The sequence below is a fragment of the Ixodes scapularis genome, unplaced genomic scaffold (genome assembly GCF_016920785.2).
Source record: "Ixodes scapularis isolate PalLabHiFi unplaced genomic scaffold, ASM1692078v2 PGA_scaffold8__174_contigs__length_109621045, whole genome shotgun sequence".
NCBI lineage: Eukaryota > Metazoa > Arthropoda > Arachnida > Ixodida > Ixodidae > Ixodes > Ixodes scapularis.
The window spans coordinates 62,944,587-62,967,360 of record NW_024609883.1 but is presented as its reverse complement, the minus strand read 5'-3'; the positions used below and the strand labels follow the sequence as shown (position 1 = coordinate 62,967,360).

The following is a 22,774-nucleotide window of genomic DNA, read 5'->3' as shown; positions in this document are numbered from 1 at the left end:
CACTATTAGCGGCGAGATGTTTTAGTGGCGCCCTCCTACGGTCCCCCCTTGTGACGTCATTACCTTGCAAACAATAAGTTCGGTGGTGTTTGTAAATAGCATGGTGGAAGCTTGAAATCATTGCGCTCTCAAAGTAACACTGCCCACACCGTCAAAATTAAAGTTCTTTCATTCCTCTTATTTTCGTCGATGATAAATCCTTTTCCGACGTCATAGTCAGAGGTCGGCCAATCGTGGAAGGCCGACCGCAGCGATGCTTTTGGTCGCGCACGTCGCCAATACTTCACCGTATAGATGTTTTTCATTTTCTTTCGTTCTCAGTCACGTGGGTTCCGTATCTGGTACGCCGGACGAAAAAACAAGAACAACAACAATAAAACAATTCAACCTGAAATGTGCGAGACATTATGGGTGAGGCAAAAGAAGAATGTATGACAATCACGCATTTTTCGTGAACACCTTCAAGCGGCGTGGAGAGATCAAAACGATGTATTAACGCATAAAAAAATATTACGACATTCAGCAGGGCGGCGCCCTTGTGGCAAAGGTGTATAAATAAAGATGGCGGCGCTCAGAAAGCGGTATATATGCGCAGGGAAATTGGGTGAGAGGAGGTTGCGCGGGGGACACCAGAACGCCGAGCTCTGATTGGAAGGATTAGTGGGTAGACCTAAAGCTAGCTGCCTTTGTCTCCACTGCGCTCGTCGAACGCGCTCGCATGCGAAAGTCAAACACCGGACGCCGACGTGCCGAGTTCTAACGTGTGCGACGAGTGCAAGGGAGACCAAGGCAGCTAGCTTTAGGCCAACCCACTAAGCGTTCCAACCAGACCTCGGCGTGCTGACGTGACCGCTCTCTGTCGTCTCTTCCTCACCTTCACTTTTCCGGTGCATTGGAATTGCCTACTGGCGACAATACGTTTCAGTGGCGTCATCTCATGGTTCCTATCACTGACGTCACGAGAGAGATTATTAGTAGCGAGCGACAAGTTCGATGGTGCCTCAAAAGTGCAATAAAAGCCTGGTCATCACGTTCCTAGACCAACACCGTGAAAGTTGGGAGTTTGACATTGCTCTTGTTTACGTCGATGAGAGGAGAACTCATCGCACTAACGACGTCATAGTGAGCGTTTGACCAATCGTGAAAGGCCGATGGTAGCGACGCTTCTAAGCGCGCACGTCGTCAGTAGTACGCCAACTCGCTGTGTTACAAATAGCAAGGCCGTAGTGCCACTAAATAAGCTGCGCTTCAAAGTAACGACCATTGGCCATATTGTGGCTTAAAATCATGGTTTCCTGTTATCTTAAGCTTTATCTGAAATCGCAGGAAACGCTTTTCTGCCCTCGACAAATGTTTAAGCAGTTCTCCACAGAGCAAAGCAATATTAGATAAGCTTCCTAACACTGAATCTAATGCTGAAGAAGTCTCACTTTTGAATCATGACGATCGGCAGTTGCGTCTGCTCTGCACAAGCATCGAAATGGCATCACCCGCAACAATGTCGGGGAACGAAGTGTGATACTTTAAGCACAGCTCATTTAGTGGTTCTGCATGGCAGTAGTGTCCGTCCCCTTTTCTATGTACCTTCCTCACGTTTAAGAACCAATGCCGTTTCAATTCGATTCACCGGCGTTATTTTCGGTTCTCACAGGACAAAGTAGGCTTGATTTATGCGACTTTTTTATTGGAGAAGCTATGGGTCATGGAGCAGCATTTAATGTTCAACCCTTTTGTAACTTGACTAAACGCCATCTTTATCAAAACAAACGAACAAACACGCGCATTTGTTTACGACAGGTGTGAGCACTAAACACTCGCAAAAACCCGTTTCTGTGTTTTTTTTCTGCAAAGAGCGAAGCGTTTGAGCATGCCCTGTTCCATAGCTAGGCCCCCCACCTTCCTATGACTTCAGAGGCACTGTGTGCTTCGCTAAAGGACCACATAGCTAGGACACAAGGCATCTACATTTCCGCAATTTGCGGCAGAGAACAATATAGAACCACACTTCGTAATTTTACAAGGTGAAACCCCGCAATAAAACATCTTTGATGAACCCTTGAGTTTGCTACGTGCACAAGTCAATGTTTAGGTTTCACCTTATAATCAGCCTCGGCATTGATTTCACCCCACATCCGGCAGATAATTGGACGGATAGTATTGGTTGCAACCTTTGTAACGGGTGGTAGCTCGTGCTACCTAGCCGAGGACATGCATTTACACCGCTTCCCATTAATTTGTTCTAAAAAAATGTGTTCTTCCTAAATTGTCTAACCCAATAATTTCGTAACATACTATACTTCTTCATACGTTTCCCACCACTCTTCTAGTATCCTCTTAGTGTCTGTAATATTGTTTTTATCCGTGCTTTTACCCTCACCAGTGAAAATCAGCACTTCAGCTACATCCGTTACCCCCTCAGGAAGGGCACAACAAAGCCCCATGAGTTTCAAAATAACATCCTGTGGAATGAGGAAAATAATCCCTGGCGGCGGATCTTTTCGGTCGCTCACCAGTCACCTAGCTGTGTTTGGAGATTTGTGTTTGTCCTTTTCCCCTCTTGTTCCCCTTTTGCAGAGATTGTTTTCGTCATTCTCGTCCAGCTCGCTTGCACCTTTGCATTCAATTGAACTGTTAACATGCTGTAGCTTCCCGCTTTCACTATGGCACACAATGCAAAATGTGCCTCGCTCTCACTATTGCCCTAGTCACACTGCACATACGTCGTATCATAGTCACCTTCATTTGACAATGCTTGCACGATTTCTGGCTTCCCCGTGCTTTGGCGCCGTTGCGCCTACTTCACATAATCACCGCCAGGGGCGCCACCTTCCCATACAATACATACATTGCCGTCGTCGGTTATACGACGGCAATGTGGTGACGACATCCTTCAATGGTGTGACATCAGGCGAGGTCACAGTTGGAAAAGGTTTACGACAGGGCTGTCCGTTGTCGCCGACGCTATATATGCTATATGCCTCTAGCATGGAAAAGGCCATTGAAGACACTGGCATTGGTTTCACTTTGGAACACCGCCAGCATGGTGATATTGTAGCGTGGCGACTCCCTGGCCTTGCCTATGCTGATGACCTCGTGCTGATGGCCGACAGTGTGGAAGACATGAGGAGGTTGCTCGTCGCCTGTGAAACTGCAGCGGAACACCTCCGACTACGCTTCAATGCTGGCAAGTCAGCGACAGTCATCTTTTCTGGCGAGGGGTGCAATCTCGGGTCGCTCATCCTGCAAGGCTCAGCCATACCTCTTCACACCGAATACAGGTACCTCGGAATAACACTGTCGGCTAGAGAGGACTACTTGACTGAGCACCATGAGGGCCTCAGGAAGTCCTCAGTTAGCAAGCGGAACATACTGCGAAGGCGGAGCCTATGGAGCTGTGACCGGTACATTGTCACCCGAGAACTTTGGAAGGCTGTGGCTGTGCCCGGGCTGACTTTTGGAAACTCAGTCATATGTTTTCCTAGTGAGCTACGCACATATCTCGAGCGGCGCCAAAGGGAGGTCGGACGACAGGCACTAGGGTGTCATGGACAAGTAGCCAATGAACTGATAGAGGGCGATGTCGGCTGGTCTTCCTTTGAAGCGCGGGAGGCAAACAGCAAGCTTCAGTACTACACACGTCTCCGGTACATGAACGGAGACCGGTGGGCCAGGCGAGTTTTTATGTACATTCACCTGAAGCATATCAACTCGACGTGGAGGAAGCAAGTCACTCGTCTTGGGACAAAGTTTAAGATCTTCAGCTGGGCCACTGAACCTCAAACAGAAAAGGAGTGGATGAGCACAGTGCGGGAGGAAGTGAAGAGGGTTGAGAGGGACCGTTGGATGAGCGGCATGCTACAACACACTTTCATGCACATGTACGCGTCTCTAAAGACGGAGATTGCCCCGGTTACTTTCTGCGGGAACACACTGGGCAGTCGACTACTTATAGAAGCCCGTGGTGGTGCCCTACGTACCCGCCTATACCGAAGCAAGTACGATAGCAGCGTGACTGACACGGTATGTAGTGCGTGTGGAGCGGGCGAAGAGACAATCGACCACTTGCTGCTTGCGTGCAGGGCGCTACACCCAAGGCCTGTCGTGGGTGCCCGCTTGGAGCAGGCACTTGGTTTCACCAACGAACAGACCCATGTAGTATGCTCCAAGCGGAGGCTCGAGGCATGGTGGCAGACTCGACTGAAAAATCGGGGTCGTGACCAAGACGACCAAGGTGACCAAGATGGCCAATAGCCGCTGCTTTACTTTTGGCTGGAGGGGCAAGCGTTCACTTAAAACGACGGTGTCATGTGAACTGATTAACTTTGACTGTGCGAAAGTGACGGTTGGCGAACTTTGGACACACGTGCTAACCAGTTCTCTTGCGTTGTTGTCCTTTTTTATTTAGTTTTTATTTTTTGCTTTTATTGGCATGTCTTACAAGACTCTCGTTACAAAGAGATTGTGCCTCAAATATACATACATACATAAATACGAGGCTTGTCCGCTGCGCACTGCTACTAACACAACGCGCGTTTTTCGAACACTTTCGGAACCGATATTTCATAGCGGGTGAGCAGCAAAATACGTACAGCGTGTCCCCCCTAAAATTTGCACTTTCTTTTTTATCATATAAATAAACAATTTATCGCAGACTGCTCATTTTCTGTTCAAATGTAGCGCTAGAGGTCCGAACAGTATGGCAAAGTTTCAGTCTTAACCGTTTTCTGAGCTAAGTGATTATCTGAAACTTTCAATGAGAAAAATGGGCCCATTTTTGCCCCTCTTTTTAGGTAACCGGCGCCATAGAGCTTTACTTATTCGGGAGCTATGTCGGGTGCAATTTTCTCATTTCCCTCCGATTCCCCCAGTTATCACCCTTGTGGTGATAGCTGGAGGATTGGTGGCCGAGTGGGTTAGCGTCAGTGTTGGAAGATAAACATCTAAAATGGGCCCCATGGGTAATTTAGCAAAAGGTCTATTGTGTGTGCATCAGTTATTTTCGGAAATGGTGGCGTATACTGGATGAAGCCAAGATGATCAGGTGGATTAAGGCCTATCTGGAAAGCCGCTGGCAGTTTATTGATGTAAACAAAGATTACTCTCGTTTTCTAGAAGTTAAATCAGGTGTACCTCAGAAAGATGACGACACCTTTCTGAGGTGTATTTCCGTGTCGTAAGTTTCCCTTGCTTATTGTTATTTGTACTTTCTAAATGCGCAATGTATAAAGATTGTTTTCCCGATTTTTTGTGTGTGGTACGTGTAATGCCAATGCTCAAGTCTGTATTTTTTATTTTTTAGGTCGACGGCTATATTGCGATCTGTGCAATTTCTACGCTTTTGCGTATATTGGTGAGCGTTTAATTTTCTATATTTTATTTTCTTTACAGGTGTATAAAAAGTGTTCTTTGGTTTATTGACTATGTACCCCTCCTGCCTGGACCCCCCTAGTGTTGTTAAATAAATAAAAATAAAAATTACTTCAAGTAAAGTACAAAGTAGATTAGAGTTAATGTAGTTCAGGCAAAGTGGTAAGTACATCGGGCAAAATATACCTGAAGTAAAATTCATTAAATACAATGTACTTTCAAAGGAAATTACATGTACCTTCAATACACTATTTCATAATACCTTTTTATTCCACTATGCCTTATGTTTTAAACTGTTGTGCAAATTTCTAGGGGTAAAAGACCGATTGCTAAATTACCCAACCATCGAGAAGAACGTTTTAAACATGGGTACAAGCGTCGCAACCTCTCGCCTTCTCTGTACAAAATGTTCGAAGTAAATAGCCCAAATAAGGCGGTGACAAACGCGCGTGCAAGATGCAATTTTTGAAACTTTTGCTTTGTAACAGCTACTGCTGCAGACGCCACTGCGTGCAGCGAGTGTAACTACACCCGCAGCATGCCTCTTCGTGCTGGGGTAATTTAGAGAAACGTCTACTGAGTGCGCAACAGTTATTTTTGGAAATGGCGGCGAATATTGGATGAAGTCAAGTGGCCACAGCGCAGTTGTTTTACTCTCCTCCCTGAGACTTCTGAATATGGCGCCGCTTAAACTGGCTTGCACCCAAGGGGGTTAAAGAGCACTCTGGCGTTTTCATCATTGTTCCCGATTTGCCAGAAAATTTGCTAAACACACCTTCAAACATCGCTTAAATAGTAACCCCAGAATTGGGTTAAAATATTTTTTTTTTCGCGAAGGTATTTAATTTACAATTTTGGTCCTTAACGCGCTTTTCAAAGTGAAAGTCCCTACTGGCAACAAATAGGCTCGAGGTACACCTAAGCGCTTCTTATGAGTTGTGAATGCGAAAGCATGCTCGCCAATATTCCGCTCCCTTAATTCGTCTGGGGCGGATTTGCGTCGACGGCAGAGCGCGCCCTCTCCTAGCGCTCTGACCTTGGACCTTTGCTGTTACCGGCGCGCTGACGGACACGCAGCGCCGTGTGGTGGCGGTCGTTGAAACTGACCCGCAGCGGCCAATAGGAGCCTCGTCGACGCGCGCCAGCCAATGGGACCGAAGCCGAAATCCATCAGCTTTACTCCGCTCTTTTGGGATCGCGGAAACTAGGTGCCGATTGGCTAGGCTTTTCTCATGGTTTCATAGCTGGGAGCTGGCTTCACTTGGAGAAAGGATTTAAGGTGCCGTCGGGCGCGGTTTCAAAGCTGATGACGTCGACTCGTTCCATGGGACAGTTAATGCTTTCGCATTAATAAAAGGGATTTCGGGGGAAGAGGGGTTCACTTTTTGGACTATACTTTGTTCCCCATTAATTACATAATGTCATAATGTCAAATGTTTGGAAGTTCGCCTCAGTACCCTCGCAGCTGCACGAAACAAATGCTTAGCCTAGACCAGTGGTTCTCAAATGGGGGTCCGCGAAGCCCTGTGTCATCCGTCAAGTCCGGCAATAAAAGTTGTCTTTCTTCATGTCGAAAAGAAATGTTTCAGTTGTCGGGCGAGTTTTCTCATGTGCATATCAATAACAGAGGTCTACTTCACACTAACACTTAATTATATGCATTTATTAAATCATTATTATATTTGACCTATACCTTTCCCCACCCCTCACCACGAACGGAGTCCTCCATCATTTCCGCCGATCCACAAGGGGTCCGCGAAACATCGATGGTTGAGAACCACTGGACCAGGCCATTTTTATACTGTGTGCTCGACCTGCAAGCCTGCCTTCCCCTGGCGTTACGGCACTGAAAAGCGCTGGAATATTTCAATGTTGATTTTGGCATCGTTTTCACTTTCCGATTTGACAAACTCTACTTTAAATTTAGAGTTACTAAAAAGCATACGGGACTAGGTAATAGCCGGTGATTCCGAAAATACAGTTGGGGTAGCTAAAAATATCGCCGGAGTACTCCTTTAAACGTACCAGGAGAGAGCATGACGTCAGCCCCGTAGCTTCCGCATGCTATCCTCTTGTGGAGGAGTGTTATTTAATATTTTTAACATCCTCGCTTGCGCTGACCAAGCGAAAAGTGCTGCGGGAAAGCCGCTAACAGTACAAACGGAGCGATGCGTTCCTGCTGGCATTTCTGGTGCGAGTAGAATATCCCTCCGGGTAAGTCTTCAAAATTGCCAAAGCATCCTTTTGTGATACAAATTTAATTGAGACCAAATTTGGGGAATACACTTTGAAATCGGGAGTTGTACTTTCCTCGGAAAGTACCAGAATAAATACTTCTAGTAAAGTTAAGTACACGCTCAGATAATATACTTCAAGGAAAGTACACGTTTTCTAAACCTACTTGAAGTAGTACCTTAAGTACAATGTACTTAAACTACTTTCCAACACTGGTTAGCGCACACCAGCTCAAAACACGTGGAGTGAAAGCTCGCGCTGCAGAACCCAGGGATCCTGGGCTCAATCCCCACCCCTGCCCGTTTTGATCTGGATGAGCATCGAACCAGCGTCCGGTTGTGTATCACTACTGCGTGATGCACTTTAAATACCCCAGGTTGCAGTCGTACTGCACTAGCTAAATTGCTTATGTACAGTGGGTAACACTGTCGCCATGATTCTGGCAGACTAACCTCCAGCTGTGTAAGAAACTAACGACTAATTACGTTTTGGCGATAGCTGGTAGCTGGCGATTGGGCAGGCATTTTCAGTATGCAGGAGGCTACACTCCATTTCACCTTATGTTGTATTGTAGCGAAGGCTAGAAGCGCGGGCTCATTGCGGTGGCAGCTGCCCTTAATGCACGAGAGCTTGTGCCGCCGAGATGTGCCCTAGAGCAAGGAGCTCGCGCTTGTAGCCTTTCCTGCGGTACATCATAAGGTGAAATAGGGCATAGGCATCGAGCAAAGGACACACACACTGTCCGCTGCAGACATGAGGTCGGACATTGTCTGCAGTCCGTATTTTGTATAATGTATTCGCTGTGTGACCGCGACTTATGACATGCGGTACATACCGTGTCTCTCACGCGAAGTTGTTGGCAGCACAGTCGCCAGCCTATTCCCTGTAAATTTCTTTTTGCAGCGCGTCCACATACCATTCCGAAGACGAGGATGACGGCTCCCACGGCCGCTACTCCGAGAACTACGGGGCTCTGGGTCGCGATGACGGAGAGTCTAGACAAGGTCACGAGGGCGTTCTGGATGGACACCTTGACCGTGAGGAAGAAGCGGGCGTCGATCGCGTCAAGGTCCAGTGAGAACCTGTTCAGGATCCTTGCTCGGGGCGCCGAGTCGAAGAAGCTCACAGGGCTCAACAAGACGTGACTCAGCATGTCCTGGTGCAAAGACCGGGATAGTTGTCGAGTGCTCGCTGCCAGCAGGGCACCACCAACGCACCGGAAGAGCACTGGGATGATGAAGCAATGTTCGGATCAGTGTTGCAGACGTCACCGCAAAAACGAAATACGTTATTTGTTACTTGCAAATAAACGGAACGCGTTACCGACCCACGTTACTGCAAAACAAAAGGGACGCGTTACCGTTACCGTTCTTTTTGCGTAACTTTTTTTAAATATGAGTTAACACGTTTTACGGTTTGAACGTTAGAGGTATGAATAGGCGCCATATTTCGAGAAACATTTTGTCCATACAGAAACTGAACACAATTAACTTACCTTTTTGACGGTTTCACCTAAATGCTCACAAATAAAACGCAAAAAAAAAAAACTAAGCACTTAAAAATTAGCATGGTTTGGCACCCACAAAGACGAAAAAAATTAAAATGTAATTTTTTTTAGCCTTGGGAAGAATATGCCACAAGTAACGCAACTTCGTTACCCGTTACTAGAAATAAGTAATGTAAGTACGCTACGCGTTACTGTTTAGAAGAATTAACGAGTACGTTACACGTTACCGATAAAAAAGTAAGGAGTTACCGGTAACACCGTTTCTTGTAACGCGTTACCGCCAACACTGGTTCGGATAGTCGAGTGTTACTCGATTGGCTACTTCAGACAGAGCTCACTGAAGTTTTTCGAGCGATTCTAGCTCAACACATTTTCGGGATACCCAGACTTACACTGTGGACAGCATTTCGCACCCCGCTCGTTGTTGCCGCGTTTTATTTCTTCTGGGGGCCTCAGGGTCATCCCCCGAACGCACCGTATAGATTGCAGTGATTGGTTCTTCACTCGCTCTTTAGCCTAGTAGATTGGTCACAGCACAGATTGGTCAGTCTGTGAGCAGCCACTCAAATTCCACGCAATGCTATCACGCTTGGGTAGCGTCAACTCAGTGATTTGGCCCGAGCAGGACGCCGAACGTCCCTCAACGCATGAACTGGACAGGAAGCCTGGCCGAACACTAACACAGCACTCGCGTCTAATCTTTGTCAGCACTTAATCTCACTGTGAGTGCGTCTAAGAGCTATTGAACGGGCTGTGATTATTTTAGGCGGTGTTGAGTAGAAGTGCAAATAATTATCTTGCGCGTGCTGCCATCTGATATCTGCTGAAGTTACCTGACGGGATGGGGCCGGCAGGGTGTCCCCTTGGGACAATCGGCCCCCAGCACGCGCACGTTGCCTTCCGTCGTGCTTTGGCTGGGCGCGAACCCTCAAGACTCGCGAGACGCCGAAGCGCTACTAAAGGCAGGAAGCTCGCCCTGGAGGCGAGGCAACCGAAGCGCCTCCCTGCAGTTTTCGTCTTGTAGGGGACTACGGGTGCGAAGGTCTTCTGAATACCGCGCGGGCCACCAAAGGCAACACATCCGCAAATTGCAGAGAAACTGTGGACTCGACTGACGCCATAGGGACGCCCCACGCTGGTTAGGCCATGCACAGCGCCTTGAGAAGAATGGCGCACTGCGTTTGCGGTCACTCCGTGGTCTCTGGCACAAGGCTAACGGCGTTGACGGTTTGTAGTTGGCTTGGAAGAGCGCAAAGAACTTGAGCTGCCGAGATTGTACTACTTTTTGCCTGGCCCAGCGGGCGGATGTTCATACCTTATAGTTGGAAAATCACGGTCATGGCACTGCTGGCAAGGCACATGCCATCATCATGCGACTACGTGTCCTAAACCGTCACCTTACTTTCCGCTCTCTACCAGGACGGCCAAGGCACACCACAAGCAATTTCATGTACCCTAGTGTGGGGGTGGCATATGTATTTTGATCTCTATCACGAAGGCAATGTAAAAACTTGAGAGATTTTATTAGATAAAATTATCCATAGAATAAATGTGGTAGGAGTGTAACTACCAGAAGAGGCAGGTTCTACAAGACGCACCACGATAAATACATATTCGGATTTTAAAATTTCCAAGATGAAGCTGACGTCTTAAATCCGATGCACCAATCTAGAAGCGTATCAAAGGCTTCGATGCTGGTATTTACTAGTACAGAACTATTGGCCCGTCTCTAAGTTTTCTGTAGGCACGGGGAATTAATTTGTAGCATCATCGCAATCATTTCAATCTGATCTTTTATCACTGTGTCTTTTCTACCTACCCTGAACCCCAGGAAAAAGTAGCCAGCTAGTGCAAACATGCAGGTAAACATCTCTGTATTTTACTCAGTAAAAACAATCAAACAACGACAAGACACATTTCGATAAGGTCGCAATGCCCTAGTCAAATTAGAACGACAAACATAAACAACCAACACCGACAAGCCTCAAGCACATGCTACCATTCGTGCGAAGACACATTGGCATGATTGCAATCACTCGCGCTTACCTCAGGATGACCAAGAAACTGCAAGCCTGCCAAAGGTACCTTCGCCTGCATTTTACACCTACTTGAGGCTCGTCGTTGATAGTTGTTTTTGTTTGTAGCTCTAGTATAGGACTGGGGCAAAAGAATTTCTGACGTCGGATCATGGTGGTGGATCCAGGTTCGCACTGACGCCTTGCTTTTCGATAAACGGGCTCCTGTGCACGCGTAGTGTCGGCAGCTAGCGCGGGCAGAGTAGCAGGAACGGCTACGTACCGTCGCCTATGCAGAGCCCCACCAGGCCCCTGACCCAGTTCGGGTCGTAGGGATCGTCGTCGTTGTCCAAAGAGTTTGCGTCCGTCCAGTCTTTAATCCAAAGCTGCTGCCAAGCGAGCGCAATGGCGCTGGCGGCGAAGAAGACCAACGACGCCGGTACGCACAGTCCTGACAAACTGAGCAGGGCCCGCATGAGATCCCAGGATCCCTGGAAGACAAGATCCGCGCGGTTTTGCGTTTATGCCAGGGGGACTGACTGGTCTATCAGGGTATCTACATCAATGTTCACCTCGTTAGAGTGATGCTTCCTAAGTTCACAAGCGGGATTCCAAAATGGCGTCGAAGCAACAACGGCCTCGTCTAAAGATCCAGTCACACTGCTCGTATATCATACAAAAGACATGGAGTTTCTCTGCAGTCATGAGGACAGATTTATCTATAGGCATGAGGACATATTTATCTGAGGACACGCCTCAAGGATGTTCGAACCATGTTAACTTGACGCATGTGTGTGGTTCAAAAATGCCTGCAGACAGTTTTGTATGACCAATATCTGACGGACCGTTATGCAGGACAGGAACGCGCCTGAGAAAGTGTGTGCAGACACTCTTATTTGTACGATGTAATTCCCGGTTTCTTGCCACGTCCTCCAAATGAATGGCGGCCGAGGCGTGTTCTCTCTGTTGCCCGCAGTTACACTGTCGTGTTTATGTGGTGTGGACTCGCGTCCCGCTCAATTTAGCGGACGGTGTTTCTGTGACACTGCGACGTCGCGTAACGCGGTGACGTAACGGGACACTTTGATGTCACAACAGGGAACTTTGGTAGACCGTGTTTCCCCCTCCGCTAAGCGCTCCGCAACGGAGAAGCCGCCACTGCGCCTGCGCGGCGATGGCCTTGATTGTAGAGTTCCGGATATAGTAGGGGGTTGCGGAGAGCGTTGCGGAACAGCGGAAGCGATCTACAGAAACTCCTTAATGTCCCGTGCCCATGGCACGTGACATCCTTGATGTGGTCACATAATTCATGATGTCAGGTGACGTCACGATTCTTCCAGTTAAGTTTAGCGGGAAGCGTTTTCCGTTACGTCACATTAGAAAGTTTTCGTGGATAGTTTCCGCCGTCGCGCAACGTTCTCCGCAATCCGCTAGGATATCCGCGCATGCGCAGTTGTGGCGTCTTCATTCCGGAAAGCGTAGCAGAGATGGGAATACAATCTACGAAAACTCCCTATTGTCAGCTGACGTTACACGACGGAATGTCATATGACGTGACTGCCTCAGGCAAAACACACCCACGGGATCTGCTGTGAGGAGGTCCCTGTATAATGAAAGGTAGAGCAAAACATTGTCTGAAATGGGGAGGAGAAATTTCTCCTCGTTCGTGTCCGCTCTTTCTCAGAAGTTCTCTTTCCCTCGTTTCAATTATATCGGGCGAGACAGGTGACCGTTACCTTGTCATAATCCCGCGCGATTCGGTTGTCTGCAATAAACTGACGCCATTTTTGTGCGAGGCTTGGCAGTGGCTCCTGTGCTTGCGGCCCGACCGTAGTTTTTTTTACCACGACCTTGGCCGCAACACGATGCCATCAGGCTGCGCTGTGGATTGTAAAAACAGCGTTGCGAATGGGAAGAAGCTTTTTGTCGTCGCAACGAAAAAGAAAATCTTCAGCGGCGGAGACAATGCCTCCACCGGATCGGTCGGGAAAGTTTCGACTGCATCCGAGGGAGACTTTGCGACTAAGTCATTGTAAAACTCTGCCCGTATTCCCTGTCTCTTTCGGTCTCGCTGATGAGAACCGAAAGATGCGATGATGGGACGAGAACAGTATGATCTATTCCGATATTGTCTTGTTACGATGTCCTTGTAGTTGAACAGGAATGTTTCTTGAAAAGGCGGCTAGTCCAGACGGTAACAAATCTGCAATATTTTTCCTTGTAGCAATACATATTTTGTTGTCCTCGTCATTGTATGTGACTTGCCCTGTCCGAATCATAAAATATAATTTACTGACATAAAAAAAATAATTGCTCTTGCTTTTTGGGGGCTTTGTTAGGATCGTTTATATCACTTTTTTGCATTAAGAGATGCTGCGGTGAAGGGGGGCTTTGTTGAAGGATCTCTTCTCATTTGTAACTCAAGCAGTAAGGTACGCCCGCGGGTGTGCGGCAAGTGTTATACGCTTTGCAAGTGAACTCAAGGGCGTACCCTGCGCGTGTGAACGTCAAAATAATACCTCAAAACACACTAAGGATGAAAGAGGGCGTCGGTAATGAGGAACGCGCTAAGAAAACAACCAAACGCGTGCTATTTTTTTTTTTTTTACAAATGAGGGGAAACCAATCAGCGTATTTGATGGGTTGTTAACTGCACGACGTGTCAATAGTGAATACTGCATATTCCTCCGTACGCATGTGTACAGTTGCTGGTAGTATTCGACGTTTATAAAATGTGAACGAAGTAAGCAATGCTGCTTGTTCGGCGAACGATCGGTAATGCTAAAATCTACCGAAGAGTCCTGGTTTTGTGCTCGTTGTGGCGCCTTTTATTTGCCTAACTCGAGTGATAGCGAGTCTGCACATGCACTTTGTTCAAGATACGAGAAAGTTATAGTAGAGCGTACGGTTAGGATTGCAAGCCTTGCGGGTGCGTGCTCCAAGCTCAAAGCGACGGCACGAGCTCCCGCTAGCAACGCAGTCCTTGCCTACGAAACTCTATTTACGCACAGGGAGAGGTGCTTTTTATCGTGTGTCTGCCCTCAGCTCTTGGTGCAATAAACTGGTAAACGAAATACATTTTTGCACTGATGGCCGATGACCCAAAATACTGAAGACTACATTGTCTTTTTTTTCAGGGGCGGAGCTCCTTAGGGCTAGCCATGTCCGTATGTCCGTCCGCCGTCGGGTGCACATGCTCCTGCTCGTGAGCTCACGTGATCACGAGCACGTGAGCACGTGCTCCCGTGCTCGTGTAGGAAAAAAACACACACAAAAAACAACCGCATCTCCACGTAGTGAATGATGTTGATTGGGGCGAAGCTCTGGTGGTGCTTGCCTGTGTAGATGGTGAGCCGCAGCATGTCGAGCCTTTCGTTCGTTTTCATCCATGACAGAAAGTGAATGTGTGGTATGGAACGTGGTTATATACGCATTTGAGCATTTAACCGCAGCGTGACATGGATGAAAACGAACGAAAGGCTCGGCATGCTGCGGCTCAGCGTCTACGCAGACAAGCACCACCAGAGCTTCGCCCCAATCAACATCATTCACCACGTGGAGATGCGGGTTTTTTTTTTTTTTATATCGTCCGCGCCCAGCAGAATTGGAGAAAGCTTGTCTTTACGCACGAGTGATTGCAATCCTGCTCGCGTTATGGCATTTGTAAATCGAGACGTCTTTCCGTGCTTGAAAACTCCAATAAAGGTGCACAAAAGCTATAGTTTATTCACATTAGAAAACAAAACTGTCTTCATATATATATATATATATATATATATATATATATATATATAAACGAACATATGCAGATGAATGAACCGTACTTAATCCAACGAATCAAAAAATCGAAGTTATATATATATATATATATATATATATGGTGTGAAGTGCCGGTGTTGTATATATATATATATATATATATATATATATATATATATATATATATATATACAACACCGGCACTTCACACCATCGTACGTGGTCTCTGGTCTCTCTCTCTCTCTCTCTCTCTATATATATATATATATATATATTCGGGTGGTCATTTTTCCTGAAAAAAAAGTTTTCCCATATCTTCGGCAAGGGCGTTTGCGTGATCAAAGGCTGGCGGGTGCAAGCTTTTCGGGTTGCGCTTCTCAGGCGTGTACCGGCAATTTACCAGCAGAAGTTTTCCCAAGCTCCAAGAGGTCGGGCAGCTTGTCTGCCAGACTGTATCCGGTATCGTCACATCCGAATCGGGATAGGGAACCAAACGAAACAATGCTCACTGAGGCGGCAAATAGCGGGTTCGAGTGGCAAACGAAGCCATTGAGACAGGCACCTTTTTGTGCTCTGAGACAAGATAGCAAAAACAACGTAGAGAAAGATAATTTATGTTTCAAAGAAAGTCAACATTTTTGGAAGAATTTATCCAGCCTGAGCAAGGTATGTTTGCTCTGAGACACGGACTGCATCATACATCACTTTATTTTACAACTCTGTAATAACAAGTTATTACACCGTTGAAAAAAAAGTATGCATAGTGATGCAGTTTGAAACTTGAACACGCATTACCATCCCAAGGAGGGTGGGTGCAATCAGAAGACTGAGGATTTCAAAAAAATGTGCTAGAGTTTTAGTAGATCGTTCCGATACCCCCGATAGCCCCGATAACGATACTATGCATGCGCAAGGGAGGCGGTGGCAAAGTATTGGGTATCGTTATCGAAGTCATGGGAACGATCTACTAAAACTCTCTACTAACAGTAAACAGAATATGGAAAGCGACGCTGGCAAGCCTCCGTGGCAACAGTTAATCGAAAATCCAAACGAAGATTATTGAAATTTGACGGGCGTGCGGGCAGTACCACACTGATTTATACATCTGCCCTTTCATTGATTTTATATTTTAATATTCTGTCAGCTGTACGGACTGTGGTAATGCCAATATTTTGAAAAGTTTTGTGAAGCCGCTTCTGTTTACACATATCTCAAAGACTCGTAATTCATGTTGTTGGCGTATGCAGCGTGCTCATGGTACCATAGAATGATCGAAGAAGTTAACAGAGCTCATTCGCGACCCAGTCAAATAAAAACGCCAGTTCATTGTGCTTTGCATTCGGGTGGAGAGGGTCACGTGATGCGCTGCTGGAGCGTTTTTGGTCGCCGGTGCCACAGGCAAGGGCTCGAAGGCAATTAATTACCCGAATTCGCCATAAATACCGCAGAAAGATTGCGAGATCATGATGTTGGATTAATTTGGGTTAGAAATGAGAGAGGTTAAAATGAGAAAAGTCTTTCTGACAATGGTCAAAACCAGAAAGTATGTTTTGAGAAAAGGTTAAAATTAGAAAAGCCGTTTTGAGAAGGGTCAAAACCCGAAAGTTTGTTTTGAGAACGGTTTAAATGAAAAAGGGAGAAACTCGAAAGTTGTCTTGCGCTGGGTTCAAATGAGAAGGTAAAAACGAGAAGGTAGAAATGCGAACGGGTTCAAATGAGAACCACCCCGTCAAGAAAGAAGAAAAGCGCGGGGAGTGGACGAATTTGCACTACCTTTCAGGATATAGGGACCTTAACCTCGGCGAAACCTTCGCCGACGGTCGCCGAGGCGCCCTACGTTGCGTTACGTTCGACTGTCGTCGGAGAATAGACGTTCCTTTTGTAGCGTAACGCAACGAGGTCGGGCGCGTGCACCCGTCGACGTTACGTTGGAGTATAAACGCACCTTAACTGTGATATCTCGCCAACAACTGCTACGGCCGTAACATTGCCTTCGGTCGAGAAAAAAAAGGGGGGGGGGGGGTGCATACATTACCGATCGGTCTCTCCCAGGCAAACAAAAGGGAAGAAGTCTCAAGCCAAAAAACGGCCTGATGTCACCACCGTAATAGGCAGTCGTTCTACCATTACTGCACACGCAAAGATCACAGATCAGCACTCATACTGCGCAGGCCATATCGCAGGTCAACAGCATGAATGCCAGAGGCGTACTTCATGGCAGGCAATAACACCCCCCCCTCCCCTCCCCTCCCCCCCCCCCCCCCCCCCCCACCAGCACCACAAGCATCTTCAATTCAATTTATCCAAACGCTAGTGGGAAACCAACTAATCAAGTCGCAAATTCGACTGTCCACTGCACAGAATCCGTAACTGTCTTTGGCTCTCACGCCGTGGGAAATGCCTGCGCCGTAGGGGTACAGCAACTCTCGTGTTATGTACGACTAAAGATGAACCACGGTGGGGACTGCGCGTTCGCCTTGTTTGCAAGAGGAGCCAACAGGTGGCTCTTCGATAAGCATCCAACCTTTCGCGGACCCGGCTTTTTATGCTTCCTTATGGGAGACATGCTTGTTTTTAAAGTTGTTTTCTGAATGTGACGCGTCATGTGGAGCTTGGTACTTGCGCTACGCCTGTTGCTTAGACACAGCTTCGTCATTGACTCCCGTTTAGTGAATCAAAAGCGATAAAAACAGTTTTATGAAGGCGTTGAAGCGGAGAGACCTTGAGTGCAGTGTTCAAGCCAGCGTCCGTTGTGGTCAGAGCAGACGTGCCGAGGGGAAAGCGCGTGAGCCTGGGTGTCATCGCGACGATACACTTTCTTGGTATTTTTCTTTCTCGGCTGCGCCGTATGGCCGGTGGCGACGCTGTCGGCAATGGTACTCAGGCGCGCGCCAATAGGACTTTATCTGGTCGTTTGCAACACAGCGTTCGCCGCGCTGTGCGTCACTTAAAAGGTATTTTAGATCGGGACTAGAAAAAAAAAAAAAGAGTTACGTCTTGATTAGAATGAACAGCTTGGTTTGGGGCATGTTATATTATCGAAATTTGAATTGTTTGCCATTTTGAAAACGTATTAGTGCATTGATATTCATGCACAGTTTCGACAGCGCTCCTGAACAAGAACGAGTAGTTTAACTATATAATATAAAAAGAAAGGTACCTTCCCGGATGTGATGGATTCCAATTGTATAACTTTTCCGTTTGAGCCATCTTGATCTGTTAGTGCGGCCTCAGTACTGAAAGAAATAAAGCAAAACGAAGCCAGGAAATGTCGGCGGAATCGCTTAGGCTTACAGTGGCAACGATTTCTGGCATAGCGGTCATAAAGGAAACATTTATCGGAACTTATATGGAACCCACTATTTATCTCTTAATTTTTATACACATTCATACAGTTCATGTGAAGATCCGGGCATTACATATTTTGAGTTAAAAGAACTGCAAACGTTTACACTGGTTTATCGTAGGAGGTGCACTCATTTTACGGTCATGTTCAGCAATCTATCAGATGCTATTCCGATATGATAATAGAACTTATAAACCTCAATACAACAAGCATTACAGTTATGTTTCGATACACACTACGTAGAGACGTCCACCAAGATGATGAAGCACAACTTGCGCCCTTGAAGAAACTTGAGTCTCCTTGAAGGAGCAATGGCGAACAATTTAGGTGAAGGTATCTACTTATGTCTTCGTAGTTATACTGCACCTTAGGGTTTTCCCGTAGATCATTGCTTCCAGCCAGAACTATCTTCCTTAAGTTCTGCTTTTCTACATCTGTACGAACCTCCGCCTTTCAGTTCATTTCTTGCTCTACTCGGTGGCTCAATATAATAGTGATAACCAAAGCGTTCGAATATTCAATGCCCATGCATGTATCCAGATCTCAAAAGCACTTCTTACTCGTTATCAGCAGGTCCTCGCTCTCCCTGGCCTGCCATTCCTATGCTCAGGGTCTTAGGAGCTCGTTCGTCTTGCAGCAGTTCGTCGAGACTTTGGTAGACACTCAGGCTGTTTTTGTCCATCAATATCAGCAGGTCCATGTGCTTCAACAGGTTGCCCTGGTTGCTCACCAAGATTCGGGTCTTGAAAATAATTTTTTAATAATAATAAAAAATTAAGAACAGAAATTCCGAAACACGCAAACGTGGAAGAATATTAAAGAACCCACCAACCCTGCAAAAAAAAAAAAAAAAACGAAGACGACAATATTTACTAGTAGGCTACGTTGTTGGGCTAGTTGTTTAATCTTAGTTAAACATTATAAATAGTACAAAAAAAAAAAAGACGACGACCAGAAGTAAACATGACAAGCGCCAATTGCGCCGGTCCCGTTTACTTCTTGTCCACTTTTTTTGCGCTATTTTATATGTGTAACTGAAACAGTACTTCGTCAGTGGTACAGTCTCCAACAGTATGAAAGACCCATTCGACTATGAAGTTTCTGGCGGCTGTACAGAATTCGCTTCGTTCAGAGCCTACATTCCCTCTCATGAGGAAACAAATGAGCCATTGTTCTATTTTCGCCCTAAAAACAAAGTGCCCAGGGAAAACGTATGCTTAGCACCGCCGTAGAAACTCTCTAACTGAACGGGCCTATCAAGTTGTCGGAGGCTGCACATGTGCAGGCGAACAAACGAACAGACCTTCAGGAAAATGATACATAGGCTGGAGTGCAGAAGAGAGACAGGCAAATGAACCAAATGCTAAACGAATCGACCTGTAAGCGAGTGAACTAGGAAGCAACTACGAGAAATGCAAATGGACAGATAGGAAAACATTTAAAGGGGCGGTGCAACGACATTCAATTGGAATGTTTTTCACTTTACACAAGCTTACTGGCACTAGTGGGACTCAAGGATACTCGCACGCAACGCCCCAGGCCAAGAAACTCCTTTGTTGCACTGTAATTTCGAGGACTAAACCGAGCGTTTTCATTCAATCTCTCCTTCGCAAAACCTGATGACGTAGCTCGGCGGTAGCAGTACCGCCCAGTGACGATATTTGAATGCGGCTCATAGATTGAACCCGAGCATTGCGTCGGCACTCGATTTGGGCTCGTGATAATCTATAGCTCGAGAAGCATTCGAGTAGTGTCCTGTGTCCAATCGCTGCAATGACGACAACAGCCGAACCATAACAATGTCTGGAACGCAGCGCGTGTCCTGTGCCTTGTCGACCCCAGCGCATGGCTAGGATCAACATTGGCGGCATATAATCGGCTCCAGGTCACGTGGCCGCTTGTCTGGCTGCGAGTTGAGGCGTTGAGTGGGTGAACTCTGCTTGTTTTTCTTTATTTTTTTCTGCGACTTCCATTGCGTGTGGTGAAAAACGAATGGGTATTTCACAGGTCATTAACGTCAGGGATCCGCTCTAAGCGGTATTTCCACAAAATACAAAACTCGTTGCATCGCCCCTTTAAGCAGACCAATAAAAGTAACAAGCAATAGAAACAAACAGGGTAAAGAGGAACAGTAAATGAATAAACTAACAAACGAATACTCCTGATCAAAACTGACTTTTTGAAGCACTTAGGCGATTGACTTCCGATAGCGTTTTTATTGGATCGTTTGAGTAGTGGTGCAAGTGAACGCATACATTAATGCTGCACTTTCGAGCAAACATCAATGGACCACGACCAGTTTGTATAACATAATTATATATAGCAATATTATCAAACACTCAACAAGAACAGAGAGAATCAAAACGAACAAATACTAAACAGGAACCACCTAAATGTGATGAACGTTTCTTAAAATTGCCGGAATAAGAACGACCGTACCTTGGTCTTGAGGAGGCCGCTGTTCCCCAGCACTTGCTTGAAAACCTTGTCTGCAACGTTTGGGTCAAGGGCGCTGAGCGGATCGTCGAGAAGGTAAATAGAACAGCGACTGTAGGCTGCTCGAGCGAGCGAGATTCGCTGCTTCTGACCGCCGCTCAGCGTTTCGCCCTAAGGGATAAGAAACGCAGACGGCTCAACGTTAAGGCACGTTCACACACTCGCATGTGGTTAGGCCGAGCCGTTGTTGTCTCTCACGGCGGGGAAACAGAACTGGCATACTGGCGCCATATATGAAGTTACCCTAAAACTGCATATTACTAGAACAAAGGTTTTCATGGTATTTTCCAGATCAAACGTAAGCACTATATATGAGACCTGGTCGTTTATAACATTGTCAAAAGCTTTTATGCCTAAAAGAAGAAATGATGCTGATAAAAGCAGGAAGTATACGGAAATGCCAAGTGTCCCACAGCTACCAGATAGATGGTGTCAGTGTGTTCTCTCGTCATAAGAGATTTTAAGAGGTTTTAAGGCACGCGATTGTAAGCAGTCGTTAGTGTGTGAGCAGGCTTAAAGCCTCAAAATATCTACACCCAGCAGCAACATGAGCTAACTCACTTAAGTGCTATCGAAAAGGGGGAAAAATGCAGCTTGGGGTGCCATTGGCATCCTAAGCTAAGAAAACAAACAAAACAGTCTGACACATAGCGACAACAGGAAACGTTCAATTCATTGAAATCTCTCTTTTTTTTAACCTAACAGGTTAACAACGCATCTGGGGCGCACAACGTGGGTTTTGTGCAGCCCCGGCTTGATCGCCACTGGGACAGCTCATGTTGCCGCACCCTGTACACATACAGCGGAAAGGATCTCGAGGAATGAATTTAACCATTTCTAACGTGTCCTAAAAATCGTTCGTTAATCAAAAGTGGCACTGTGGGGCATAATGACGACGCATATTTTAATATGGGAATATACAGTGTGTTTGAATCGCGCTTGAACCTGCTTGACCTATTTTTGTATCTAGATGACGTTAATACACATAAGAAAAGTTGCATGTGACAGCGTCTATGCTTTTTTGTCCAAGTCAATTAATTTTCAGGCTTCTTAATTACTTTGTATAAAAACGAACCATGCTTTTATATGACATTAAAATTTGGGAATTATTCATATTATCAACTATTGAATATATCACTCACCAACATTTACTTAAGTCCTATTGAACGTCGAATAATCGTGTCAGCGTTTCAAGCTACATTTATCTCAGATTCGCATGTTTAATTTCTGAGACATGCTAAGTTGGTCAGGTACTTTTTTTAATGCGTTATCTTAAAAAGAAAAAAAAGCGCACCTTCTCTCCGACTTCAGTGAGGTCACCAGCAGGGAATGTGTTGATGTCGTTAAGAAGTTCGCAGGCCCGGAGTACACGGCCATAGCGGACAGGATCGAACTCCTGACCGAAGATTATGTTGTCCCGAACGGTCATATTGTAGATGCAAGCCACTTGGGGGACGTACCCAATCTTGCCCTGTAACACATTAACATATAGTGTATTACTCGTAAGAATGGACAAGAATGAAACGCTTAAACTTTCTTTAGAGTAATTTTTTTTTTACTTGAATGAGATACTAAACGCCTTGTGATGTGGCGTCATTGTTTTCTTTTCAGTGTGCCAAAGAGTTCGTATGATCCGTTGCATATCTGGATTTGTTTTCGGCTGCGTGGACCACTAAAATAGGCTGATACACTGTCAGGAAGTTGTGGAATAGGGTGAGGAAATATCACGTGCTGCCTTGAAGGTTTCGGTAAATCATTGGATCATTACACCATACAGTAGTACTGATCAACCAGTGAGACCCTGGAAGATTTGGATGAACCAACCTGATTTGTTGTGCTGTCCTGATCGGTTGTTGAAATGTCTTGATGAATCATCAGAAGTGTGCGAAAGGTTTTTGCAACAATCTTCAACAGTGATTGACCCATATGGATCAAGCGGTATTGGTGAGAGGATTTCCCGTCCTCTTTTAGTCGTGCGCGGTGATACTCTAAAGTGCGAGGTCGTGTGGCCTACATTTGATAAGTCCAGACGACTCCAAATAACTATAT

At 46.2% G+C, this 22,774-nt stretch overlaps 1 protein-coding gene across 1 annotated transcript in view; it reads right to left on the bottom strand.

The window, feature by feature from the left end:
• LOC8026160 (ATP-binding cassette sub-family C member 2) overlaps positions 1-22,774 on the bottom strand; it is an 86,660-nt gene that overhangs the window by 36,585 nt on the left and 27,301 nt on the right. The window contains exons 9-14 of the mRNA XM_042287012.1: positions 22,020-22,196; positions 20,669-20,836; positions 18,790-18,971; positions 18,044-18,119; positions 11,408-11,615; positions 8,519-8,829 (exon numbers count right to left, since the gene is read on the bottom strand). Coding sequence (XP_042142946.1) covers positions 8,519-8,829; positions 11,408-11,615; positions 18,044-18,119; positions 18,790-18,971; positions 20,669-20,836; positions 22,020-22,196 — 1,122 coding nt within the window. The remainder of the gene's footprint in view (positions 1-8,518; positions 8,830-11,407; positions 11,616-18,043; positions 18,120-18,789; positions 18,972-20,668; positions 20,837-22,019; positions 22,197-22,774) is intronic.